The 27662-nt window shown below is 48.9% G+C and overlaps 2 protein-coding genes and 1 non-coding gene across 9 annotated transcripts in view; 1 reads left to right on the top strand and 2 right to left on the bottom strand.

Annotated features, from left to right (window-relative positions):
* Positions 1 to 15683, bottom strand: part of TMEM268 (transmembrane protein 268) — a 41389-nt gene extending 25706 nt beyond the window's left edge. For 3 of the 7 annotated variants that reach the window (XR_006709746.1, XR_006709747.1, XM_045467320.1), the window contains exons 1-6: positions 15577 to 15683; positions 14303 to 14484; positions 13547 to 13771; positions 12270 to 12346; positions 7156 to 7344; positions 855 to 964 (exon numbers count right to left, since the gene is read on the bottom strand). Coding sequence is in view for 5 of the 7 variants with exons in the window: in XM_045467320.1 (XP_045323276.1) it covers positions 855 to 964; positions 7156 to 7264 (219 nt within the window). In the remaining 2 variants the exon portion in view is untranslated. Of the gene's footprint in view, positions 1 to 854; positions 965 to 7155; positions 7345 to 8039; positions 8932 to 11808; positions 11921 to 12269; positions 12432 to 13546; positions 13772 to 14302; positions 14485 to 15576 lie in introns of those variants that run through there. The other 4 variants (XM_045467323.1, XM_045467321.1, XM_045467322.1 and 1 more) reach the window with 4 other exon arrangements.
* A 1423-nt stretch (positions 15684 to 17106) lies between these two features.
* TRNAN-GUU lies at positions 17107 to 17180 on the top strand. Its single transcript has one exon. It is a non-coding gene; the product is annotated as a tRNA-Asn (tRNA).
* A 1807-nt stretch (positions 17181 to 18987) lies between these two features.
* On the bottom strand, positions 18988 to 27611 carry ATP6V1G1 (ATPase H+ transporting V1 subunit G1). Its single transcript, XM_045470348.1, has 3 exons — positions 27405 to 27611; positions 23436 to 23536; positions 18988 to 20763 (listed from the first exon to the last, which is right to left on the bottom strand). The coding sequence occupies exons 1-3, from the start codon at positions 27484 to 27486 to the stop codon at positions 20590 to 20592; spliced, it is 357 nt and encodes a 118-aa protein (XP_045326304.1). The 5' UTR covers positions 27487 to 27611; the 3' UTR covers positions 18988 to 20589.
* Positions 27612 to 27662: the final 51 nt, after the last annotated feature.

Raw genomic sequence — 27662 nt, 5'->3', positions numbered from 1 at the left:
TCAAATCGCTGTGCTTCAAAATACTGCATGATTATCTAATAAATTCACGTACTCTTCCGTTGAATATACAGTTCCCTCTCCTAAAATGCCCTTCCATGGGGCGCCTGGGTGGCGCAGTCGGTTAGGCGTCCAACTTCAGCCAGGTCACGATCTTGCGGTCCGTGAGTTCGAGCCCCGCGTCGGGCTCTGGGCTGATGGCTCAGAGCCTGGAGCCTGTTTCCGATTCTGTGTCTCCCTCTCTCTCTGCCCCTCCCCTGTTCATGCTCTGTCTCTCTCTGTCCCAAAAATAAATAAACGTTGAAAAAAAAAAAATTAAAAAAAATAAATAAATAAAATGCCCTTCCTCCTGTCTACCCAGCAAGCCCCTATTTTTCCTTCAAGATCCCAGATCAAGCATCTGCTCCTGTGTGACGCTTTCGAAACCACCGCTCCCCCAGGCAAGTTCATCGTTTTCTCCTGTGAAGGTCTTCGGTGCCTTGTACATGCCTCTGCCGCGGCATTCGTACCCTGCTGACCTGACCCGATCTATCGGGCGCGAGTCCACCTCCTGTGCTGGGCCCCATGAGCTGTGTGAGCTCAGGCGCTGGGTATTGGCCACCTCTATGGACCCCAGTGCCCTGCACAGTGCCTGGCAAACAATGAGCGCCCCAAATCACGCACCTGTTAAGTGAAGTAACTGGGAGGAGGAGACACTCCTAATACATCTTCCTTATACCTCCCACCATACGGAGCCCAGAGTACGTGTTTAACAAATGTTTTGTGGACAACTGGATGAAAGGATAGGTGGACGGGCCAGCAGGTAGGTGGCTGGAAGGAGGGGAAAATGGCAGGGTGTCAATAAAACCCGCACTCACCTGAATGCCCCAGGTCTGCAGTTGCTCTTCTGCGGCGCCCAGATCGAAGGCGATGGGCGCACAGGTGTTGTCGATCCGCAGAACCGTGAGGACCTGGCCATTGCGGAGCTCTGAAAGCACACCAGAAGCTTCACCTGGCTGAGCGAGCACCACTGTGGATGAGCCCGGAGCCCGATGGCATCACCTCCTCTGGCCACGAGAACCTTCTCATGGCAAGGAGGGACGTGGTGGCGGTCCTCGAATCCCCACGCGAGAAGGACCGAACTTGACCAGAACCCCTGAGGAGGCAGAACTGAGACCAGAGCCTGGAGGCTACCTGGACACAACGCAAGACCCTATACAGGAAGAACCTCCCAAGAATGAGAGCTGTCCAGACAAAGAATTGGGAGTAGTGAGCTCCCCATCACAAAAGATTTTTTTTTTTTATGTTTATTTATTTTGAGAGAGAGAGAGAAAAACAGCAAAGAATGAGCAAGGGAGGAGCTGAGAGAGAGGGAGAGAGAGAATCCTAAGCCGTCAGCGTGGGGCCTGACGCAGGGCTCCATCTCGCAAACTGTGAGATCGTGACCTGAGCCAAAATCAAGAGTCAGATGCTTAGCCAGATGAGCCACCCAGGAGCCCCAGAAAAGATATTTAAGCAGACTGTACAACTAAGTACATGGACAAGGTGATGTTTCAGACATTTGTATGAACACCACCACACAGGAAGCTCACCCAAATATTACATTCCCAGCGGGCTCCGTCTGACTGTGGTAGGCAGAACAATGAACCCCCAGACATGTCCCCGCCGTACTCCCCAGAACCCATGAATATGTTATGTTACACGGCGAAGGAGAATTAAGGTTACAGACGGAGTTAAAGTGGCTAATCCACTGGCCCGAAATAGGGGGGTTCTCCTGGGCTGTTGGGGTGGGCCCAATGTAATCACAAGCATCCTTAAAACTGGAAGAGAGAGGCGGCTGAAGGGTCAGGAGGGATGTGACCAGGGAAGAAAGGGACAGAGATGGAACACTGTTGCCTTTGAGGTGGAGGAAGGTTCACGGGCCAAGCAGTACGTGTGGCTTCTGGAAGCTGGAAACAGATTCTCCCTGCGCTCCTGAAGGAAGGCGGCCCTGCTGACACGGGGGCTTTAGCTCCGGGAAGCCAGCGTCAGACTTCCAGCTTCCAGAACTGTCAGAGGACGGATCTTTCGCCAGCCACTGTGTGGGCGGTAATTGGTTAGGGCAGCCACAGAAAACGAAGACGCTGACTTACTGGTAACCCCTCCCCAGGGTATCTGCAACTCACTCGACAATTCAAAAGCACCAACTGAATTAAGCGTAACCTCACAAAACACCACACATCAACTCAGTCTGGCCACAAGCCAGGCAGGAGGTCGACTAGGCCAGCCCAGTGAGGTCTGCTGGGGTGAAAGCCCCTGGGGACTGAAACCCCTCAGGCCCAGGGAGGAACAGCCAAGGAATGAAGCTAAATCTACCTTCTGCTACTAGTAAAGAGAATCTGGACAGAAGGATCCAGATGTCCTTCCACCACAGCAGGAGGTCCCGTGAGCCACCCTGTCAGCAGCCACGCAGCTGGGGTGGGCAGGAGAGGGGGGAACCCCAGTGTTCAGCCATGAGAGGCTGGGCCTGGATATGCTGGCACATTTTCTGTGGGCGAGGTTTAGAAAATGGGGCAGCATGAAGAGATTAAACCATAAATACATTATCTGCTGGCCCAAACTTCCTGTCACCTGAGCCTAGCTCTGGGCAATATGTCTTCTTTTTTTTTTTTTTTAATGCTTATTTATTTTTGAAGGAGAGAGAGACAGAGCATGAGAGGGTGAGGGGCAGAGAGAGAGGGAGACACAGAATCCAAAGCAGGCTCCAGGCTCTGAGCTGTCAGCACAGAGCCCGGCACGGGGCTCGAACTCACAAACTGTGAGATCATGACCTGAGCCGAAGTCGGACGCTTAACTGACTGAGACACCGTGGCGCCCCTGAGTCTTTAAAACCAAATGACTAGCCCTACCTTCCTGACAATTCCTGCCCCACCCCCGCCATTGTCTCCACCTCCTCACTCAGCCCCTCTCTGGGCCCTGCCAGCTGGGCCAACAAAATGTCTCTCAACTCCACGCACCTCCTGCCATCTCCACCACAACCCTGGCCAGGCTACCTTCACCTCTCCTTCGTGCCCTTTGGCAGCCTCCTCACTGGTTTCTCCAAACCTACCCGCTTACAATGCATTCTCCACGCATCAGCCAGTGTGTGAACTGGATGCTATCAGTCCTCTGAGTAAAACTTTCAATAGCTTTTTGGTGTTCTACTGACAAAAACCAACCTCCTTACCACACTCGCCCAGCCCTCTGAGGAACCAGCCTCCTACCAAACTCACCTCGAGCCATTCAGCTTCCTTCTTGCCACGCCAGCGTCCTTCGTTCTTGGAACAAGCAGTGTTCACTCCCACCCCGGGGCCTTTGCAAATGCTGTTCCCTTTCCCTAGAACACTTCTGCTGGGCTTCACCCAGTGAAATCCTATTCATCATTGATATGCCAGCTCATTAACCACCTCTCAAGGGAGTCTTCCCTGACACTACACCCCTAACAGATCAAATCCTTCTGCTAAACCTACTCAGAACTGCTCTTCAAAGGAGTACGTATTCAAAGATAAGTACATACACCGGCAATTATTTGCTTACATAGGTTTTCAACTAATTGATAAAAGTCTATCCCCCAATGTGGGAGACTATGGACTCCCACACTGGTTCTGCTCAACACCAAATCCCCGGCGCTGGGTTCACACCTGCCATACAGTAGGCACTAAATAAATGTTTGATGTATAAATGAATTGACACGACAGAACCCTGGCCCCTAACCCCCAATTAGAGTTCTTTTTTTATGTCTTTTTTTTATGTCTTTTTTTTTTATCATCTGTCATCTCAAAGGTAAAAGAGCATTGGATGCCCTGCCAAAAAGAACTTTATTTGCTTTCTTTTCTTTTTTTTTCTCTCTTTTTTAAGTTTTTGCAAGAAGGAAGGGGTGTGGAGGCAAGGTGGGGAGCCAAGGAAAGTATAAGCTAGACAGCTAGCTATAGGAGTCAAAGTGTAGCCCAGCCTCTCGCTCACAGAGTAGCCACGAAAAAGTGATCTAGGGATGCCTGGGTGGCTCAGTCGGTTGAGCGTCCGACTTCGGCTCAGGTCACAATCTCGTGGTCTGTGAGTTCGAGCCCCGTGTCAGGCTCTGTGCTGACAGCTCAGAGCCTGGAGCCTGCTTTGGATTCTGTGTCTCCCTCTCTCTCTGCCCTTCCCTGCTCATGCTCTGTCTCTCTCTGTCAGAGACATTAAAACATTAAAAACAAAAATAAACATTAAACATTAAAAAAACATTTAAAAAAAGAAAAAGTGATCTAAATCCCTGGCCTGCTTCCTCGCTTGGAGGGGGATCATATCACCACACGCAGCTTTGCAGAGATGATGAAAATAAATGCTCGGAGAAACACAGGGGTTGAATAACTGGCCACTGTCGTTGCCAATTTAAAAGCAAGCTTGTTGGGACTCAAAAGTTACAGTAAAACAACCCATGCATGGATTTAGTTGTATTCGTTCTTACCCTCCCACTCCTGGATTTAAGGTGGCTTTATAAAAATAAAATATGAAAACGGGCACCTGGTTGGCTCAGTTGGTTAAGCGTCCAACTTTGGCTCAGGTCATGATCTCGCGGTTTGTGAATTCAAGTCCTGCATTGGGCTCTGTGCTGACAGCTCAGAGCCTGGAGCCTGCTTCGGATTCTGTGTCTCCCTCTCTCTCTGCCCCACCCCCACCTGCATTCTGTTTCCCTCTCTCAAAAATAATAAATAAATAAATAAATAAATAAATAATTATAAAATTAGATTTAAAAATAAGCAAGTGTGGGGCACTTGGGTGGCTCAGTTGGTTAAGCATCCAACTTCAGCTCAGGTCATGATCTCGTGGTTTGCGGATTCGAGCCCCACGTCGGGCTCTGTGCTGATAGCTCAGGGCCTGGAGCCTGCTTCGGATTCTGTGTCTCCCTCTCTCTCTGCCCCACCCCCACCTGCACTCTGTTTCTCTCTGTCAAAAATAATAAATATATAAATAAATAAATAAATAATAAAATATGAAAAGATAAAATTATAAAATTAGATTTAAAAATAAGCAAGTATGGGACGCTTAGGTGGCTCAGTTGGTTAAGCTCAGGTCATGATCTCGTGGTTTGTGGATTTGAGCCCCACGTCGGGCTCTGTGCTGATAGCTCAGGGCCTAGAGCCTGCTTCGGATTCTGTGTCTCCCTCTCTCTCTGCTCTTCCCCTGCTCTCTCTCTCTCTCAAAAATAAATAAAGATTTAAAAAATAGTAATAATAAAAATTAAAAAAATAAAAATAAGCAAGAGAAACTAGACAAAAAGAAAATAAAGGCAGAAATGAGTTTGCATAAGGTACAATAAGAATAGCTTCTAAGTATTGAGCCCTTACCAGGCACCAGGCACAGGGCTGGGGCTTCACAGTCCTAATCTCATTTCATCCTCCAAGAGCCCTAAAAGGTGGGTACCACTGTCAGAGAAAAGGGAACAGAGCCTCTGAAAGGCGAATAGACCTGCCCGAAGTCACCAGAGGAAATGAAAGTAAGAAACACGGGCAAAGGCAGTGCCCAAAACCCGGGCGGTCACACCGGGTGGGGCCACAGACCAGCACCCCATTTCACAGCACAGCACAGAAAACCCATGTGGACCGGGCTGCTAGGCATGGAGAACACCAGCTGCTTCCCTACACTGGCTCTTTGCACACCAAAGACTCTGCAGGATGACTCTCTTTGTCTTTCAAACCAAGTTCCTGGATTCCTGGCAATAATCTCTCTCATCTGTTCCTCAGAGTGGGAACAGTAAGTCTCTACTTAGAAATACTTTTATTACACCTAGATAAGAAAAAGAACTTGAAAAGTGACCAAAGGAATGGGCATTCACAGGCGTGTGTGTGTGTGTGTGTGTGTGTGTGTGTGTGTGTGTAGCAAGGAGGAATTTCCTACAAAGAAGCAAGAACTGGCTTGCCAAAAACCAGTGGAGCGATGTCTTCAAAGTTCTAAAGGAAAATTATTTCATTCCACTCCATCCTACTGGTGTGTGTGTGTGTGTGTGTGTGTGTGTTTGTGTGTGTAAACTGTTTTACCAATAACAGTAGTAGAAGAAACCCTTGTTTTTAAGTAGTCAAGTTTCAAATCATCTAAGTAACCAGCTGCAATTCAAAATGCCAATGCCCAGCCACCCATTCATCCTGTTCATTCAACAAAATACGTACTGAGCATCTACGACAGGCCAAGCCTGTGCTAGGTACTGCAAATGCAGGAATGAACAAGACAACACAGAGCCCCTGCCCTCGTGGAACTTACATTCTAGTAGAGAAGCTGGAGATTCAACACTTTATCACACAGGTCAGCATTTAATTACAGACTATGCTAAGTGCTATGGGGAGAAGCAGGAATATATCAGGGAGTCCTGGCTTAGGCTGGGGCATCAGGAGAGAATTCCCTATAGAAGGGATATTTGAACTGAGCTCTGAAGCATGAGTGGAAATTAATCAGAGGAAAGGAGGTAGGGAAAGAGCATAACAAGCTGAAGAAACAGCAGATGCAAAGGCCCTGAGGCAGGACAGCATGGCAGGAACAAAGAACGGGTAGCAGGAGCCACTAAGGCAGGCCCTGCAAGCCAGCGATTGACAGATCTTCACACTAAGCCCTATAGGAAACACTGAAGCAGAAAGTGACATGGTCTCTTCTGCATTTTTATTTTTTTTTATTTTTTTTATTTTTTTCAACGTTTATTTATTTTTGGGACAGCGAGAGACAGAGCATGAACGGGGGAGGGGCAGAGAGAGAGGGAGACACAGAATCGGAAACAGGCTCCAGGCTCTGAGCCATCAGCCCAGAGCCTGACGCGGGGCTCGAACTCACGGACCGCGAGATCGTGACCTGGCTGAAGTCGGACGCTTAACCGACTGCGCCACCCAGGCGCCCCTCTTCTGCATTTTTAAAAGGCCACTCTAAATGTCACGTAAATGGAAGAGGCAAGAAGGAGAGATCAGCTAGGAAGATACGGCAGGGATCCAAGCAGAAGGTGACAGCGATTTGGTCTAACAAGATGGTGATAGAGAGAATGGGGAGAAATGGCAGACAGGCCTAGAAATGTATCCTAAAATGCCCACCCCTAGCTAAAGGCTCTCCTGTGTCCTTCACTCCCCTCCCCTCCATTGTGCTATGTGAGTCCAGCCCAGCATCCCGGGGAGACGGGAGGGAAATAAAGGGTCATGACCTTACCTTGCCCCCAGCCTGGGGGACGCCCTCCAGGCAAGGCATTCCAGCCAGGGGAGGAGGTGGGCAACGGGCCAGCTGCCCCGCTGGGGCCCATCTGAGGTTCGCAGGCCATGGCAGAGAGCTAGCTGGGTTTCTACTTCCCCATCTTGGAGCTGTGGTTCATTCTGGAGCGGCCAACTCAGCTTCACTTGCCTTCAGAAAACAGCACAGGAAAGAACTTCAGGCCTGGGCAGGCTGGGCTTCTTGGCCTTGCCAAGGCCAAAGTCATCCCAAAACCAGAGAGAGCCACCAGGAGTCTTTCCACTGACTTTGCTCTTTCCGTCTTGCTGAGGAACATTCTCAGGAGTGAAGAGGAGGAAATAAAACCCTCCAAGGGAGAACTGAGAACTTCCCTGTGGTCTTGGGTCTTCTCTAGCTCAGACACATCCAGACACTCACTTGGAACTCATGAAATGACCAGGCCCCACTCCCAGGCATCTGGGAGTTCTGTTCCCTTATTCAGAGCACCCAGGCAACCAGGCACAGAACCAGTATATTCATCATGGGGAGCCTTATTTATACAAAGGATCTCAAACAGCTTTCCAGAAGACATTGCAAAATACAAATGAGAAAAAAAAAATCAGGATGGTGGGAAATACAGAAGAGAGAGAAAGAAAGAAAGAAAGAAAGAGAGAAAAGAAGGAAGGAAAGAAGAAAAGAAAAAAGGAACAAAGGAAGGAAAAAAGAAAGAAAGAAGGGAGAAAGAAAGAAAAGAAGGAAGGGAGAAAGAAAAAAAGGAAGGAAGGAAGGAAGGAAGGAAGGAAGGAAGGAAGGAAGGAAGGAAAAGAAAAAGAAAGAAAGAAAGAAAAGAAAGAAAGAAAATGAGAACCATGAAGAACGAAAATAACCCGATATTCAGGCAATCAAGGTCCCCAGCAGAGGCAGTGGAAGTTTCTGCTGAAGAGCATGGGCTCCAGGTTCAGACTAACCAGTTTAAACAATGGTTCTACTACCTACGAGTTAAGTAAACTTGGGCAAGTGGTTTAACCTCAAAGAGATTCAGCTCCCTATCCTCAAACAATGGTACCTTCCCCACAAGGCTGTCATGAAGAATCAGTGCGGTGATACATATAAAGGGCAGACAAGGGCCTCTGGAACAAAGGACACATCCCACAAATACTAGCTCTCACTGTCACTGCTTTGAGGTTTGGCACAGTTGTCACGCCTGAGCCAAGAATTTGGTTTTGAGCTCCCAGGTGGCCAAAGCTAAAACAGAAATACTGTCAGTTAAATAGTTCCTGTTCTCTATTGGGAGATGAGAAACAGGAGGGTGAAGAAGGCAATGCATCCTCCTGGCATTTAGCGCTAAAAGACCTTGGAAACACTTCCAAAGTCTCAGGAGTTGGGTCAGTGACAGCACAGTGGGCATGGCCATGACCCTAAGCCACTGTCGTCAACAAAGCAGCAATGTCCTTCATGGGGATTCTCTTGAAGCCAAAGCAGAGTCCCCAGTGCCACACACTGGCTGGAGCCCACACTTACTCTCTCTGTGTCTGCCGGGGGCCCTGAGAATTACCCACCACCAAGGAAAACCTTGCCTACGTCCCTGGGATGACACCCCAGCCTTGCTAACCATCTTGGTGAAAGTCCAGTAGAGTCGGTTTTTGCTGCCATGGTTCCTGATGCTGGTGAAAACAAGTGTCCCCTGTCGGGGGCACACATCTGCTTAATTCCAAGCTGGCCCGAGGGCGGATCGCCACTGCTCAGATCTCCAAAAGAGGGGAGGCTGACTCCCACACCTTCACCACCCTCCGTTTCTCTCGGTCTTTTAAAAAGGACCGGCTACATAATTTGTGGGGCCTCCTGCATAATGAAAATGTGGGGTCCCCTTTTCAAAAATGATGAAGAATTTCAAGATGGTCACAGCAGAGCATTAACCCAGGTTGGGGGCGGGGGGCTTTCTAAGTGGGGGGCCATGTGTCTGAGCAGGCTGCAGGCACCTCAAGTCAGCAGGGACTTTAAGCTCCAGAAGATCACTTGGGGTCACTAACCTGCCCTGTACCCAGCTCTGAGGCCACAAAGTAGCAAAATGTTATGAAAAAGCAATGACTTGAATACCCAAGAGCCTGGATTTGAATCCCTGCTCAGCCACTCACATGCTCTGTGGCAAGGTTCTTAATTCCCTGAGCCTTGCTGTCTCATCTGTAAAATGGGAACAGGGAATCCTCCCTGGCATGGCTGCTGCAGGGATGACAGAAAGAGATACAGGCATGACATCCAGGACCCTGCTCACCAAGCAGGCCTCTTTCCTCAGAAAGAGAGAAAACTCAGAGTCAAAGATATAAAGAGACCTGCCCATGACAGGGTGGCTGGAAGATGTAGGTAGGACCAAGAGGGGAACCGAAGTCCAAGCGCATAATTCCTAGGCCCTGAGCCTCAGGACCCAGGTCTGGCCATCTCTCAGCCTGTTCTTTAATGCACCTTAAAGGAAAGAAAAGAAAAAAAGACAGAGAGAGTGGGTCCAGGGAGGCTATGTCTCCCAGGCATGGTGCACAACAAATTCCTGCTGGCTTCTGAGATGCTGACCCCCCCCCCCCCACCACCACCACCACCAATGCCTGCCCACAGGAGGCATTCCCAAATACTGCTCTGCATTAACCAGACTATGGCACCACCCCTTACTTCCTTCCTCTTATCTTACATGCCCCAGAAGCACAAAACCAACAACAGCCCAAGGAAGTCTGCCCTGCACCTGGCAATTTCTGAAGCCCTTCCCCATCTCCTCTGATCATCTCCTGGGCCCATGAGGCGAACATAAACCTTAGACCCATTTCCCAGACCAGAAACCCGGGGCCGTCATAGCTAGCAGCCTGTAGCCCAGAGAAGCTGTTCAGGAGTTTCAGAAAGGCCTGTGGGACCCAGGAGCCTGCCCTCCCTCCTCCAGGCAGGAGGGACCACCCACAAACTGGAGCTGCCCAGACACTCTTCCCCTATGGAAAGTTTCCATTAGTTGCAAAATCCCACAACTTGGCATTGTCTTTGAGAAGCGATCCCAGCACCCCAGTTGGCCCAATTAGCTTCCCACAAAGTCTCAATCAGAAGTCATTCATTTGCCTGATAATGTGTAATGGTTAAAAGGTACCTGTATAGTTGTACCATTTCCCTCCTGTGTGACCTGGAGCAAGTCACTTAACTTCTCTCTGCCTCACTTTCTTTACATGTAAAGGGTGATAATAATGGTAACTGAGACTAAAACTGTTTGTGCATGTAAATCACTCAGAGCAGCACGGGGCATATCGGCATCACCGAAGGAACACACCTGTCACTATTTTTACTCCACCAACATTCCCTAAGAACCTTGAAGTGTCAGGCCCTGTGCTTTCTTGACTCTAACACCAAAAGTAAAATCTTAAATCCTTGGTCACCCCTCCCTGCTGGGGAATCCCATATGGTGGGAAAGTTGAACTCAGAAAGGGAAATAAATAATGACCAAACTAGGCAGGCAAAGGGAGCAGGCAGGACATGGGGGGCCTCAGAACCCTGGGGTGGGGGAAAGGCTTTGCAGAGGTGGCGGTGAGAGAAAGGGCTGCCAAGCAGAGACAGGTATAGACCAGAGGCCAGGATGGGTCCCACCAGGGCCCTCTGCCCTCACCCTGCAGCCCCTGGTCCAACCTGGAGGCTGCAGAGGGTGGAAGGGGTTTTAGCGACACTGGCCAAGGGCTGACATGGACCCATCACCTTCCAGCATGTCCTGGGCTCACCATTCTGCTCAGCCCCGCACCAGCCCTAGGGGGACCTGGGAAAGAGACCCAGACACCAGGGTGGAGGCAGAGCCAGCGAGTAAGCACAGCCCTGGGGCTCCAGCAACTAACTGGTCATCCACTCCCCGGTTTCCTTAGTTTCCTTTGCTGATGCTGCATTTTAACCAGAACTTCCAGTCATACGTCTTTTTCTAATTAGGTGGTGAGCCCCTACAGACGAAGAGAATCCTTAAGTCCCGCTGAGCAAAGGTCTCCACCTGTGCAGACAAAATGCCCAGGCTCCCCAGGAACCTTGTGCCTCACTGAGGTGGACGAGAGAGAGACAGAGAAAGAGAGAGAGAGAGCGAGCGCTTAACAGTTTTCTCGAGTCAGGTTTTGTTTTCATTACACTGGAAAGCCCCAACAAAAGGCCATAAGAGGGCCTGTCACAGAAGTTTTAGGGTGGAAAAGACTTGAAAGACAATGGGTCCAAGCTCTCCATTTTGCAGATGAGGAAATTAAGACCCAGAAATGAAAGTGAACTATCCAAGGTCAAAGAGCCAGTCCAGGACGGAGTCCGAGCAGGACAGGGCTCATTCGGACCGTGGATGTCCCGCCACACCTGGCCTTGGCCTTGGGCAGCTGTCCTGCTCCAGTCTCTGCCTTCAAGTCCTGTCCACCGAGTCTCCCTCACCTCGGAAGCCCCCCGCCCCCACCGGCCCCGGCCCCCAGCCCCCAGGAGCCGCCCGAGAACGCCTCCCACGCACGACACGCGCGGGAACGGGGCCCAGGGCGCACCGAGAGCCCGGCCGCGCCCGCGCCGCCGACCCCAGGCCGAGAGAGGACGCCCAGGCGGCCGCGCCGCTCCAATCTGGGCTCGCGGCCTCCCGCGCCCGCGCAACCACCCGGGCGCGCGCCCCGAGCCGCGCACACTCACCGCCCGCGCCGCCGCCGCCGCCGCCGCTGCTGCCCGGGGACGCGGAAGGTCCGGGCCGCCGCAGCCCCGCCGCGTCGCAGCCTCCGGCATCCGCGCCCCGCCCCGCCCGCCCGCCGCGCTCCGCGGTCCCGCCCCCGGCCGGGCCGCCCCGCGCCGTCACCCCACCGGGAGGGGCCGCCCGCCCGGCTCCTGGGGCCCAGAGGGTGACCTCCCTTGCATCAGCCAGTCGCCCTCCGGGACGCCGGGAAGCGCCTCCGCGCCCGCCGACCACGTGCACGCCTCTGGGGCCCGCGGGGACCCGGCCGCCCGACCGGAGCCTCCGCACCTGAGTCTCCCGCCCGCCCATCTAACACAGGCGCGGCCCCGGGGCGGATGGGGCGGATGAGGCCGTCTTGGGGACCAGAAGCTTCTCATCTGGTGCATCTAAAACCCTAAGAGCATCTGTTGGAGGATCAGGCTACCTGAGCTCCGAGCCAATTCTCTGGGCTTTTTTAGATCATCTCCGGTCAAGTGGTTCATGTCCCGGTGTCTTCGTTTTCTGAACAGAACAGATCATTTCATGGGACTGTAAAGCTTTAATGAGATAGTCTGTATGAAGTGTTCGCAACTGCCGGACACAGAGCTGCTCACCAGACATTGGCTGCTGGCCGCACCCCTCCCACTCCGGGCTCAGAGGGGTCTACAGGGAAAAGTGCCGCCCGCCCCGGGAGCGCACGAACCTTGCGTATTGCTCCATAGGGCCCATATGGACACACGAACACGCCTGTGTATTTCTACCAAAGGGAGCCTGTTCTACTCTGTTGGGCACCCTGCGTTTTCATTCAACAGAGTTCCCTGGCATTCACCTCATGCTAGAACACTCCGCTCTGCCTCCTTTCGAAGGGAGACATAAATCTCCAAATACTGTAGGAAGACTCTTTCCTTTGTCCCTCTCCCCTGGAGGACACATGGGGGGTGAGGGGGGGGTGTCCCCAATGGCTCCCAGGCCTTGCTGGGATGGTCCTAGCCACGTTGCTGTGTACATGCCCCAGCCTGCATTTCTCCAAGTGGACTTGCTGAGTCAGAATGGATGCATTCTTAATTTCAACAGATGTTGCCAAATTGCCGGGGGCCTCTGAGGCCACAGGACTTAGTTGGCTGAGTGCTCGGCCTCGAGGTGGAGTGCTTGGGGGCAGTGAGCAGTGATTGAGGAACAGAGCAGTAGATACTGGCCAGGCGCCTTCACTCACCAGGCAAGTAGAGATCCAGGCAGTAGGTAACTAGAGATGAAGTTCATTCACTTATTCAGCAACGAAGGACACTGGTTGCCTGCTAAGTGCCAGGCCATTGTATTGGGCAGCACTGAACAAGATACACAAGATCCCTATTTAGTTTGCCTAATTTCTGAAAACACAATTTGGGGACATGAGAGTGAGCCCCGTGGGATGCTGGAACTTTACTAACTGCTGATGGGATGTCGAAAGGGATCCTTTGGTGGGTGTGTGGCCAGGTCAGCACCTGTCCAAATCCTACCTGTCTGGCAAGGCCCACCCCTTGCATGAAGCTGGGGACCGAACTCCTGCCCTTCCTGCCAGGCTCCCTTCACTCCCACTCCCACTGCTTGTCACTCCAGCATGAACTTAAACGTGTTGATGCATTAGTCCCCTTTGCTAGGGAGACACAGAAGACCTGGGCCTTTGGAACTGGCTGACCAAGCTCTACCCCTTCCTGGCAGACAAACTTGCACAGGTGGGCTCACCTCTCTGAGCTTCAGTTCCCTCCTTCATGAAAGAAAGGTAACAGTATCTGCTAAACTGAGAGATGGTCAGACTTAAGGGAGACGATGGATGATGTGCTTCATGGGAAGTCTCCAGTGGGAGTGAGCTGCATTCTTGGACAGCAAGGCAAAGCGCCTCGTGCTTCTCTGAAACTTCAAAACATGGTTAAGTGCCGGCTCTATGGCATGAGGGTGCAGGGGCCCCACCTAGAAGAGAGAATGGTGACTCAAATCCGGTAAAAGGTGAGTAAAATCTAGTCACGTTCGCAGACTTAGCTAGCAATATCTTGATGGATTCACAAGGCTGTAGGTGGCAAGCCCAAGCCCCTCTCCACCCCCAGCCCACCCTGACCTAATGTTTACTAGCTCTCCCCCAACCCCAAAGTCCAAGAACACGGAACATTTCTCAGTTCCTCCTACACCCCCGTGCCCTTGCTCACTTCCCATTCTCAGTGGTCTCCATTCCTCTCCATCTGGAGGGTAACCCTCAACCCCATTCCACATCATCAGCTGTCACATTGTCAGGTCTCAGCTGAAAGGGCCCTTCTTCTGGGAACCCTTTCCTGTGCCCCATTCTCATAGGTATCCTTGTTTAACTAAGGCCGACCCCAGCACATGATGTGGTCATTGTTCAATGTCCCCTTCCCCCAAAAGAGAAAAACCTTTAGTGCATAGAGCGGCTTCTGCCCGTGCTCTTAGCTGTCCCCCAGCACCCACCCCGCCCTCGGTATTTGCTACCTGCATCTGAAGTAGTGAATAAAAAGCTGTGAATGCAATCAGCAGGGCTTCAGCTACAGATAAATCCAGAAAACCACAGGCTCCGGCCAGAGCCACCATTGCTCAGCAGCTGTACGCTCTGCCCCGTCGTGTTTGCAAGGTTACAGACTCGTGTCTGAGGGCTGGCTGCCGACTCTGGCAACCTGGATGGAGTGAGAGGGAACGAAGTTCTTCCCAGCCTGGCAGAATCTCCAAGTGTGGCAGCGGATGGGACGTGGGGTGGGGGGGGGGTGGGGGGCTCAGAACTGCCAAATAAGCGATTCCATCTTGTTCTTTGAAACAGGTCTGCCAGTTACAGATTCACTTTCTAACTCCTTTAGAAATGGACCACTTGCAACATTGCCACGGTCTGAACAATTTGAATTGAATCGTGCAGAGATTCGGGCTGGGAAGCTAGACAGACCCAGGTTCAAATCCAGACTTAGCCACCAATTGGCTCTGTGACCTTGGGCAAGTGACTTTATTGCCATGTGCCTCAGTTTCCTAATGTGTAAATGGGAACAATATCTCAGAGAGACAGAGGGAGAATTCAACTATGTAAAACACCTGGAATTGCTCCTGGTATAAAGTTGGTGTTAGTAAGTGTGAGCTATTTTTATTTCATTATTTTTAATTTTTTTACGCACTTATTTATTTTTGAGAGCAAGACAAAGCATGAGTGGGAGAGGGGCAGAGAGAGAGGGAGACACAGAATCCGAAGCAGGCTCCAGGCTCTGAGCTGTCAGCACAGAACCCACTGCGGGGCTCAAACTCACTGGCTGTGAGATCATGACCTGAGCAGAAGTCGGACACTTAACCAACTGAGCCACCCAGTCACCCTAGTAAATGTGATCTATTTTAAAAACCACTTCCTAAGCATGTCCCACAGAATTTTCCTTTCCATTACGTTGATTTGAAATCGTGGACGCCACACTGCACAGTGGGCCCTCCAATGTGCGATACACACAATATAGGTTAACAGCACATGAGAGCTTGGACTGAACACACAGCTGTCCTTGTCAGGAGGTGTGTGGGCAATAAGACAAGTCACATGCTGTTTGTCAGGAAACTGGGTCAAAACCAAAAGAAATACTCTGAATTCCTGTCAGGAAGGCCTGGAGTGCCGGGGAGCTGTTTCTAGTGTGCAGGAAGACAAGAGCCAGGGACAGGTACGAAGAGAATAAAACAGGGCAAGGCCTCAAGAACGAGAACAAACGTGTCTGGGAGAGGAGGGAAGGGCAATTGAAAGTACTCACGCTTTCGGGGTGCCTGGAGGGGCTCAGTCGGTTAGGCATCTGTCTCTTGACTTCAGCTCAGGTCATGATCTCACAGTTCGTGGGTTCAAGCCCCAAGTCAAGCTCCAGGCTAACAGCAGGGAACCTGCTTGGGATTCTCTCTCTCCCTCTCTCTCTGCCCCTTCCCTGCTCATGCACCTGCACATGCCTTCTCTCTCAAAATAAATAAACATTAAAAAAAAAAAAAAAAAAAAAAACTCAGGCTTTTAACTAGAAAGCTCCACCCTCTGGTCTTTCTATTTTTAAAGACCACACAAGACAGTGGTAGCCAACACACCAATCATGTTCTTGGAACAACCAGCCTAGCTTCTCCCTTTATCTTATCTTCAGCTGCTGCCATGTGTTCCAGAATGTTGCTACTGTTCCCTTCCTTACTTTCAAGTAGGAGAAAAAGGCAGGCTGTGTACCTCCTGACCCTCCAAGCCCACCCATCCCCATCGCTCATCCTCTCCAAACACAGTGAGCTATGGCCTTGAGCTGACATTTGACCCACGAGCCGGCGTCATCTGAAGTTTTTCAAAAGCCAGAGAAGATAGATGTTGACCTGATCTGGCGGCTTCCTCTCCCAGAACCACTGGCCGAATCTCGCCATTAAGAATGTGCCTCTCCTGCCTCGTAAGACCAGCCTACGCACGGGAAGGGGAGTGGGAGGGAGGAAAACCGGAACTGCTGCCTGTGTGCAAGCTTTTTCGGGAATTTCGGAGCCACTGAAGTGACGGGAGCAGCTGACAGGACAAAACCCTCTGCCGTCTCCCAGACTGCCCCTCAAGGAAAGAAAAACAGAAGAGGTGAAAGAGGAGGAGCACGGGAGGCTCATGGGCGCAGGTCCTTTCCACCGAGCAGCTTTCATGGACTTCTGGTGCCATCAGTCTTCCAGTGGGGAAGCCCAAGTGTGCCAAGAATGTTAGCTACGGGCTTTGAAGCTTTACGAGGCTGAGTACTCCACCCACCACACACCTCAGGAAAAGCCTGGAGGCCTGGCACGGTAGGTTTTCCCTCGCAGCCTTCAGTCTGATCCAGTTGGACTTGATGCCCACTCTTGTGGCTCCCTTGCCCTGTGACCTTGAGCATTCGATAAACCTCTCCGGGCCTCAGCTTTCCCATCCATGGGAGTGAGATCCTGTGCCTAAACTGCAGGGCTGTTGTATGGTTACACAAATGCCTGGAACACAGGCTCCCTCACTTGAAGGATGCAGAGACTCTGTGACTGGCCTCTAACAAACTGCCTCACCTTTCAGCAATTCAGGGATTGTTTTCCACCCATAAAGCGGGAATAGCACATCTTTGGGGAATTTGTAGGTATTACACACAAGGTCTGACTTTCTGTAAGCTATTTCACGTCTTCTATCAAGGAGAACGTCAGTAGGTCTGAGCCATGGCATCAAATAGAATGGCCAAAGAGTTTCTGTGCTTCAGTAATGGACAATACTGAGGGCATCCTTGTCTCTAGACAAAGGGGTCACGTGTCACGAAATTGGCCAGAGGAGGGGCGCCTGGCTGGCTCAGTTGGTAGAGCATACCGACTGTTAATCTCAGGGTTGTGAGTTCAAGCCCCACGTTGGGCATGGAGCCTCTTAAAAAAATTAAAAAAAAAAAAAAAAAAAGAAAAGAAATTGCCCAGTGGAGCAATTAATCTAGGATTCAAGAGCGGTAAAGAAAAGAATCACACAGGTGAGAAACATAAAAGGGGAGACACATATGCTCCGTGCTGAGCGCATGCAGTGGTTAAGCACAGATTCTTGGCCAGACTGCCAGTCTTGATCTTGGCTCTACTATGGCGCATCCTTGCAACTCGGCCTCATCGCCTGCAAAATAAAGTGCTTTGAGGATAAGTTAACATACACGCAAAAGTACTTAGAACATCAGCCGGCATAGAGAAAGCTATTAACAATTGTAGATGGTTTTTACTCACCCAAGATCCAAAATACCCCAGGGCGATCCCTTCTGACTCCCTTGCAGTTAGGTTGGCTCATGTGACCCACGCCCATCAGTGGGCTGAGAACAAGCACCCGTGTCATTTCAGGACTGAAGCACGGAAGAGTTGGTGCGTGTTTGCCAACTTTTCCTTACCCCCCGCCGTCAGGGAAACCATGTGCTAAGATGGTAGAGCGGCAAAGTGGGAGTAAACTGAGTCACTGGATCACCGCATGGAGAACAGCTGCCCTGCAGCGAATTTTAGAAAATTAGGAAACATTTGCTGAGCACCTGGAGCGTTCCAGAAATTACATGTAGTACTTTGTTTTTAATAATTCTGTTGTTGCTACAGGACAGTGGTTCTTAACTGGGGGAGGTTTGGGCCCCCAGGGGACATCTGACAATGGAGACATTTTTGACTGTCACAACCGAAGGGCTACTACTGGCATCCAGTGGGTAGAGGCCAGGGATGCTGAATGACCCTATATGTGGATGAAAAGTGCACAAAGAAACCCTCCTGTGGCAGCCCAGGCACTGTCTCCTGCGATGAGCACCGGTGTCCTCAATCTTCCAGAAATCTCCTGCGCGTACACACAGGCACACCCGTATCCTTTACGCTCAGTGGGAACAAATTGCACACTGTTCTACACGTGTATCTTCACGTTCTTTCCGTGTCAGAACCAACCCTATCTGCCTTAGTGCTCAAAGAACCAAACATGCTGATTTCTCACATCAGGGCACAATGGAAGGCCTTCCCCAGGGGTGCTTTATCTTCGTCCCAGCCCCACTCCCAGAAATCGATAGATTCAACTGGCCCGGGAAGGCCTGCATACCCACCATTTTCCCTGAGTACCATCAAGCTTGAAGGCTACAGCTAGTCCCTCCCTCTGCGCCTGGCTCTCTTTGCGGGATCTCATTCCACCCGAGTCTCCAGTCTCACTCACTCTATTCCCCCTTCCCCACAGGCATTTAAACGTGTTCTCACCTCCCTCACACCACCTCATCCATCAGCCACTACTGCCACCCTTACCCCTTCTAGAACAGCCAAGTCTCTCCACTCACTCACGTTACATTCAATTCACTCTTCAGACCGTTTAGGTTCCTCTCTCCCAGACCACCAAGCTCGAACTTTCCACATCTTACCTTTCCTCTCAACTGACCCTACAGCACACCCCTTTTGAAGTACTTATGTTGCTTCTACAACTTTACCAACATTCAGCTGGTGGGCTGGAAGCAGAGTCCAGCAAAAATATATGTGAGTACAACCCTATTAATCCAGGATGAAAATATTGGTGGCAACCAGGTTAAATACTGGGTGTAAACCAGTGAATGCAGGTGCTGCTTCTTCATGGTCCTCCAGTTTGGGAAATCTGGATTTGTGGTAGGCACGGGCGTGGGGTTTGCTGCACTTAGCCACAGCAGGAGTAAAGTCCTAACAAAACCGGGTACACTACGGAACACATTAAGATGGAGAGGTTTATTACAGATCCAAATCAAAATAGCAAACAAGCAATCTGACAACTCTAGAGTTCAGGAGAGAAGTTGGATAGAAATTAGGATCTTCAACATAGAAGGTATCCAAAGCCATGAAAAGTAGGTGGGTTTCAACAAGGGAATGAGTGTAGACAAGTCCAAGAACAAATCCCAGGGAAAAGAGGAGCTGGAACTGGCAAGAGACAGAGGAGGAGCAGGGTAGCACATCACTGCACAACAAGGCTAAGGAAGCGGTTCTGGAAGGAATAGTCAGACCTGTCAAACAGGACTGAAGGTTAAGTAGAAGACTGGACCTCTCAATGTGGTCAGCACTGCTGACCTTGACATGCGGCTTCAGTGGGGTGGCAAGCCTGATGGGAGTGCTTGAACAGTAAAAAACTGAGAAAGCTCGTATAGAAAACTCACCCGAGGAGTTCTACTATAAAAAAGAACAGAAACTGGAGACGGACGTGGCCTGAGACCAACCCATCCTGAGTCACAGAAAATGTGATTTCTTTAAAGGGCATCTAATTCCCTCCTACTATTTCAGAACAAGGAAGGAAATCCCATCATGCTCTCTTTCAACTGTTTTCATCTACTAGAAATTATTTTGCAGCCAGACTTGCTGCTAATAGAGAGCCACAGAGCATTTAATTCCTAAGAGTGAAGTTCCTATAGGTATTAGGCTTATCAGGTAGCCCACCAGGGAGGAAACAGGGCCACCCCAGTAGACATAAGGCAAACTGCAGACTTACTAGTTAAATGCTGTTTTCAAACTAGTGGGCTGGGTAAAATCAGAAGTGATTTCCTTCCTGCTAAGATACATACCGCAAATATTTTCTAAGCATGCGTGCAAATGGGTACGTGATACATGTGCTAATTTAATTTCCTAAGTGAAATTCTGCACAACATCTGGGTCAGAGTGTACTTTGCATTATCAAAAAGGATGAACCAGAAGAAGGGAAAATGCATGACAAAGTCTTTACTTTTAAATGATTATCAGTACACGATGTAACAAGTTTTTGAATTCTATCAGCTAGTAATTTTGATTAAGAGAAACTAAAAGCAGCCCAAACAATTATACTAGTATTTATTGTTCTAACCCTTAGCCAGAAAGGACTATTTTAAGGCTGGCTGCTGCTTCACACAAGTTACAAATAACTATTTACTACTTTTTCATAGATAAAGCCCCTGACCTTTAAGAAAGCTATAGGGAAAAAAAATATTTAATCCCTTTCTTTCTTTAAAAAAAAAAAAAAAATTTTTTTAATTTTTTTTTTTACTACATCTAAGAAAGAAAAAGTATTGATATATATGTTGCTTGAGCTAAAAGGCATAGGAAAACAGACAACATATACACTTTAAATTTTAAGAAATATGAGGTAAAAGAAAATCTTTGGATAAGCTCTAAGTTTGTACAAAGAAGCTAGATCTGCTATTCTCTAAAAAGTGAAGGGATCTACTATATGACATACAGAAATAATTTAATGCCTTTTCACAAGAAAGTAACTCAAGCTTTGCTGAAGCCTCATAACCACGAAGGCATCGAAAAATGCCAATCCGCGCGCAGAGCTGCTCCTTCCTCCCCTATCCGTTTATGCGGTAGTTTTCGTGGATTTCTGGCCGGATGTCACAGACAAAGGCCAAGAGGTTATCCAGGACTTCATCCCTGTTCTGCTGGAAGTAGGTCTGGAGGATGGTCATCTTCTCCTGGGTCTCCTTCTCCACCTCAGTGCTGCAGCTGCCGTGGGATCCCAGGGCCTGGAGTCGGGGGGCAAGGACACACAGGGAAGGTCAGGCTGACGCTCTGGTTGGCACAACCTCCTTAGTTCTGGAGAAACCCAGTCTCGTCGGTGAATACAAAGAATCAGCTACAGGCAGTGTGACCTCGTGACTGAAGAGCATGCGGGAAGGTGGCGTTCCCAGTTACTGGGAGCAAAGAAAGGACGCAATCCCTTGGTGGCCAACCTTCACACATCTATCAAAAGGTAAACTGCACAGCGTTTCCACTGCTCAGAAATTACCCCGGAGAGCAGTCCCTTCACATCTCTCTAGTGTCTAATGGATCGCCTTAACCAAAGACTGGAAAGAACCTTAAGACCCAGTGTACAGGAAGACGGGACAAACTGTCAAATATGCAGTTTAAGAGGAAAAAAGCAAGACGTAAAATGGTGTCAGCGTGGTTGGTAAATGCATATCCTTGTGTGGTTTTAAAAGGCAGAAATAAGTGATGTTAAAAAAAAAAGTCAAAAAAATAAATAAACCTGAGGGCACAACAGGATGCAATTCGGGAGGAACCCGCAGTTTACATTAACCAACACTGGTTAATGTTCTAGTTCTTACATTCGGCAGTGGATTCACCAGCATTATGAATACATGACATCTTTTTTTTTTTTTAATTTTTTTTTTTTTTTCAACGTTTATTTATTTTTGGGACAGAGAGAGACAGAGCATGAACGGGGGAGGGGCAGAGAGAGAGGGAGACACAGAATCGGAAACAGGCTCCAGGCTCTGAGCCATCAGCCCAGAGCCTGACGCGGGGCTCGAACTCACGGACCGTGAGATCATGACCTGGCTGAAATCGGACGCTTAACCGACTGCGCCACCCAGGCGCCCCTATGACATCTTTTCTTTCACACAGAATATTCTAGAAGGATTTGCAAGAAACTACTAACAGTGACTGCCTCTGAGGAGGAGTCCAGGTCTGGGTGGGAGGGAAACTAACTTCACCGTTGCCCTATTTTACTGCTTGAATTTTTTTACCATATTCATGTCTTCCCCCTTCAAATTCCAGTCACAATAGAACACACATGGACGGATAAATTTCCTTTATCCTCAGTCTTCACAGTATGGCTGGCTTTTGTCAAGTGTATGCCTACTTGATTAGAATGAGACCTATCAGGTTCTTGAAGACAAAGCTTTTCTGCATCTGATCCTTTCTATCTTGTAACCTGTTTCTGCCTCTTTACATGTACGTTAACAGCTACAGGCCTTCCTATCTGTATGCACACTACAGTGCTTAACAAGAAAGCATTCTCTCGCATGTTACCTATTCCTCCAAAACCTGTTCAGAAGCCATCCCTCCACTTCTCACAGATGAGGAGACCCAGGCTCAAAGAGGTCAAAGTGAACATGCAAGGATTCAAACCCAAGCTTCCTGAGTTCAAACTTATGACCCTTCATCCTATATTGTAACTGTTCGTATTAGCGGAATAAGGGGCCATCGCATATTAGCTCAGTCGCTAACTCCTTCTTTTAAAATTTTAGTCCAAAAACCCTACTGCGGGGAAGGGATAGGAGAGGGGGACACTACCTCTGTTCTATGAATAGACACTGTATGCCAAGTCTGGGTACGCGGTCACAAAGCCCAAGGGGTTACCACAAACATTGCTGGAAAACCTCAGGGCTCATGCCTACACCACAGCGCTGATCCAGGCTCTGTGAGTAACTGCAGCGTAGATGTAAAAATAAGATGAAGTGGTCGCCCTGACAAGAGTATTTCCACACTGTTCTGTGGGCGGTCTGACAGTTTCCAGCACCCATCTACCCCCCTGCGACAGCCAGAGACATTTTAAGTTTTAACAGCACTGTAGCCGCCCAGGGCAAAGACAAAAGGAACTTTTGCCACTTACCGCTCAGAGGGAGGCACGTGCCTCAGGCCTGGGAGGGTGTGCGCCTGGAACACCCAATGCAGGCCACAGGGCAGAACTTGAGAATGGAGCCCACAAAGACAAGGCAGAATTGAGAGATGGAAATGAAGTCCTGAGAGCATCATTTAAGCTCCTGATCAAAATAAAGTTAGCCTTTTGCCTGGGTTTTTCATTATACAAGCCAATAAAGTCCATTTTCCTTAAAATCAGCCTGAATTGCTTTCTGTTACCTGACAGTTTCTTTTCTCCGTAAAGCCCTCCTTCATCCCTTCCCCTCTCTGGGATCTGTTGCTGTACTAGTACTTCATGCATCTCACGCTCCCTGGCCCGGCCTGTACTGTCGCTAAGTGTCTCTACGACACTGAGGTGGGGCTCCGTCTGATGTATGCTTACGACCACGACCACCGTGGCTCTCTCACAGCTGGAACTCTGCCAGACTTGCATTTCATTGCCAAGTCTCCCTGACCATCAGACTATAGGAGGTAAGCTCCACGAGGCAGGGACCATGTCGACTTCTGCTCACAGCTGACCCCCTAGCATCTGGCACAAGCTAACATGTTTAACAGATATTTGTGAAATGACTAAGTGAAGACCAGGGTTCGATGTTAGTTAAAAACTGATCACCGAGGAGACTCAGCCTGAGCATCCAAAAGACAAACCTTCAAATTTCTGCCAGAAATCACAATCTCCAAGCTATGCTAGATATTTTGAGAGCCTGGGGAAAAGGGAAGAAGAGGAAAGCCTCAGGAAACGAAAGCAGTAATGAAAATAAACCAGGCCCACCGCAGCTTCCTTGGCCTTGAACTCCTTCTCCCTTTGCAGGCGGTACTGTTCAATTTCAGCCTGAGCTTCTTCTTTGGCCTGCTTCAGCCTCCGGTTCTTTCCTGTTTTCAAAGGAAAAAGCTGCATCAAGAAGTGGTTAAAAGACAAGTAGAAGAGGAAGCAGAGACTGAGATAGTAAATTCTAACAGGTAACAAGGAAAAAAGTTTTATGCTATAGTCCCAAGAGACATGCACGGGGGAATTCAAAGCTAACTAGCACTATAGGCTCCTGCCTCCTGCAAGCTGTACTTAGCTAGGAAGTGACTAGATAAAAAGGACCGTCTTCCATAACTACAAACAGAAAAATGATGGAAACAATTCTGCAATGTGTCAGAATATTCTCTCAATCTCCACTGTTAAGAACCAACATAAAATGGGTGACATTACCCATCTGGGGAATTCTTGCTCTTCCTAAGAAGTAAACACCTAAGTATGCTGTTGATTGTAACTAGAGGTCTGCTTAGAAGCTGAGTGAGGAGAGGAATATGCTCCCAAGAGACAGTAACCTAAAATGTAACTAATGAGACACATGATGTAATATTGGAAACTAAAACCATGCCTGCGCATAAGGAAATAAGTAACAAAGTGGTTCTGGGAAGGCATCCTGAAATGGGGAGCACTGGACGGTAAGACTGCACAAGCATGTAAGAAGTGAGGAGACACAGGGGCTCTGGTTTCTAGAGAATAAACATACAGCTGAAAAGATTCTTTAAATTCCATCAGACCCTGTCTGACCAGCCAGCATATATTCTCTGCTTTGATCCTCTGCTCACTGATCAAACTTCTCAGAAACCCAAATTGAGGCTATATGATCAACCTGAGCATTTATTTAATCCAGAGCAAAAGACATCCTGCACCTAAAAGTAAGCTTTATTAGACATTCTTGTACATCAATTTCCCAAATCCCGCTCAACCCATGTAGACAAATGAAAGTGAATTTAACCTCCCATCTCCTGATGAAGAACAGGATTTGGATGTATAATGACCCCACATCAACACTCCATCATGTTTCTGCTGAAACAATCAACAGACCTCTCTAAAAACCCCAAACCTATTTCTGTAAGTGTATGTTTTCTCCAGTATTATTTAGGGCCTACTGCTGTCCCTGTGAGCTAACTTCTACCCCTGTCCTCCACATGTCATCCTCCTTATCACCATCTCCAAACCCATACTTCAGAGCTGAAGATCTTTTCTAAACCAACAATCTACAAATAACACTTATGACTCAAACATTATGCTAGCTCCACGTAATTTCACAATACCACTCTCCTGGTCACTCCCAACTCCCAAAGTTCTCTGAATTAAGATAAACCATTCCCTGCCCATCAGATATCTTCAAAGTTCAATGCTGACAGGCTTGTCTGAAAACCAAAAATAAATACTTGAACAGGAAATCATATTTCTTTTACACCTTATTTTTGTGGGAGCCAGTATTTTATTGGCTCCCACAATGAAATAAACATCACTGAAACAGCTACATCAATAAAATAAACCATAACACAATTTTTTTTTTAAGTTTTATGGTCCAAAGCAACAATTTCAAGAAAAATTTAAGTAGGATCCCTTTGCCACATATGTACTGCCTCTTCCCAATTCCTAAATGGGCAAGATAACCATAATTACAAATCAAAAAAGGCAGTGATTTTTTTCAAATTGTAGCTCTTGTCAATACTTCTGTTTCTTTTTTTTAAAAAAAAAAATTTTTTTTTAACGTTTATTTTTGAGACAGAGAGAGACAGAGCATGAACAGGGGAGGGGCAGAGAGAGAGGGAGACACAGAATTGGAAGCAGGCTCCAGGCTCTGAGCCATCAGCCCAGAGCCCGACGTGGGGCTCGAACTCACGGACCGCGAGATCGTGACCTGAGCTGAAGTCGGAAGCTTAACCGACTGAGCCACCCAGGCACCCCTCAATACTTCTGTTTCTAATTACTGCAAATTCTGAGATGTATATTAGCCATTAACTCACTCCTTTAAAACAAACTCATTCAGTAAATATGTAATAGCTATTTGACCTATACAAGACCCTGCACCAAGCTTGATGAGATAAAGAAAAATGTATAACATGACCCCTACATCCAAGACACTCAGAATTATTCTGACCGTTTTACAAGTATTTGTTCCTGCACCTCCCCCAAATAATCTCACATACTTCCCAACAGTAACTTCTGTTACTAATGAGCCACCACAGGACAAACTCTGAGAAGTCATTCTGGAAATACTTTATCATCAAGGCCATGAGGAGAAATATTCTATGAAGAACACAAAACTTTCCAGTCACCAGTGCAAGAATAAAAGGCTTGTTCCCATCATCCTCAGCTCCCTCAAAGAAAGCTTTTCCTATGAAATAGAGTATTTCATAGGAAATACTCTAAGCCAGAAAATATAAGAGCTGTGCTTGAAATCTACTTGGGTATGGGATAAAAGTGTAAGTCTTATAACAAGAGAAACACCAAAGAATTACTAAGGGTCATACTCCTTGTATGGGAAAAGAGGCCTCTAGGCTCCCGCTATGCTTTTTCTCACGGTATGGTCAAATCATTTCAATAAGCCTCCTATCACCCATCTGTATAACAGGGATAAGGATACCTTTCTCACCAGATGGGAAAATGAATACATACGATTAAGTTACACACAGTCCATGTACTCCAGGAGCTTAGTCTAGTGACTAAGCCCTATTAAGAAACCTGTTATCGCATCGCGATGACAGAAATAAGGTCTTAGGAAGGACTCAGCCTGGTTTGAGAGAAGGACAAAGCAGGGAAGGCTTCCTGGAAGAAATGCTGCCTAAATTTTGAGATCTGAAGAAAGACTAAGTGTTAAAGAGAGAGGAAACTAGGAAAAGGCACTTTCAACTGGAGAAAACAGCTGTACCGAGGCTTGCAGGTGAAATAAGGCATCAGAGTGGTCCAGGATGGCTGGAGGAGAGAACCCAAAAATGAGATGAGGGAAGAAAGCTAGAGCCCAATCCAAAAACACTGCCTACACCCTATTAAGGAATCTGGTCTGGGCAACCCAGCCCTCTCACTCTTGAGACCTTTGTACTTTTGCTCAATAAACCCTACTGTTTTGCTCAGAAAAAGAAAAAGAAAAAAAGAAAAAGGAACCTGGTCTTTATTCTGCAGGCGCTAAACTGACTGTAAAGGAAGTGGGGAAGTCCTATCTGCACCCCAGGGAGGATTCTGATGGAAGGAGAATGCACTTGGAGGAGGTTGGATCCACCCGTTAAGTTCCTTAGCAACCTTACACTTCTAACTCTAGCCCCCATCTCACCTGCAACTAACCCACCCAGCATTGGCTTCCTCCACTGGGGCTTTTGAATACCATGATGATGGAGACACCGGTCACTGGTACACTGGGTAATGCGTCTGGCACATATTAATCACATTTAAAAAAAAAAATTTTTTTAAGGAATCAACGAAGCACGCTGGTACCAGAGCCTCAGAAAACCTAGTGTCCCGGACTAAGATGCTAGCTGTGGGGATGGGGGAAAAGTAAACAGGCGTATACACCTTGGCTACTGTCTAAACGTGGCGAACAAGAGAAGCAGACGTGGCAAAGAGGACTCTGTGTTCAACAGCATGGATTACGGTAGCTCTGTACACGGACACAAAACAACCCAAAGGAGCAAGTGACAGGGAGAAAGACGAGTTCCGTTTGAACAGCCCATTTCACAAGCCTCCCAAGACCCCAAGGTCATCCACCTACTATTGTCTCCACGCCCTGTCTACTACCCCACATCGCGGCTTCCAGTCGACCCTCAAGCCTTCCAGAGCCTCAGATCCAGACAGTTTCGAGCCACACAAGATCCCGCGATTGTCACCACCCCTCCACGCCGCAGTTTTTCGGGCCTCATCTACCTACGACCTCCTGCGGCCTGGCGGCGTTTCGTGCACTGGCACCACGCCTGGCCGCCCCACCCCGAAACTCACGCTTGCGGGCCTCCGACACCTTCTCGGCGGCCCGCTTCTCGGCCTGCAGCAGCTGCTGGATGCCCTGCGACTGGCTGGCCATGGCGGTGGCGACTCTGAGGCCGAGGTAAGCGGCCTAGATCGGCGAGCTCGCCCCCTCGGGTCAGCTGACCCAGGAGCCTAGGATCTGCGCCTGCGCTATGAGGCGGCGCCCCGCCCGCCGCCACGTGACTACCGCAGCGCCGCGTCAGCTGACTGCACAAGGCGTCTGGTGACTGG

The sequence above is a fragment of the Leopardus geoffroyi genome, chromosome D4 (genome assembly GCF_018350155.1).
Source record: "Leopardus geoffroyi isolate Oge1 chromosome D4, O.geoffroyi_Oge1_pat1.0, whole genome shotgun sequence".
In the NCBI taxonomy this organism is placed as follows: Eukaryota; Metazoa; Chordata; class Mammalia; order Carnivora; family Felidae; genus Leopardus; species Leopardus geoffroyi.
Note: the sequence above shows the minus strand (reverse complement) of the source record. Positions and strands in the feature narration are given on the sequence as shown.

Coding starts and splice junctions, on each gene's coding strand:
- ATP6V1G1 (XM_045470348.1), bottom strand. CDS start 27,486: ATGGCCAGCCAGTCGCAGGGCATCCAGCAGCTGCTGCAGGCCGAGAAG. Junction 23,537..27,404: donor GGTGTCGGAGGCCCGCAAGC/GTGAGTTTCGGG, acceptor CTTTGAAAACAG/GAAAGAACCGGAGGCTGAAG. Junction 20,764..23,435: donor TCAAGGCCAAGGAAGCTGCG/GTGGGCCTGGTT, acceptor CCCCGACTCCAG/GCCCTGGGATCCCACGGCAG.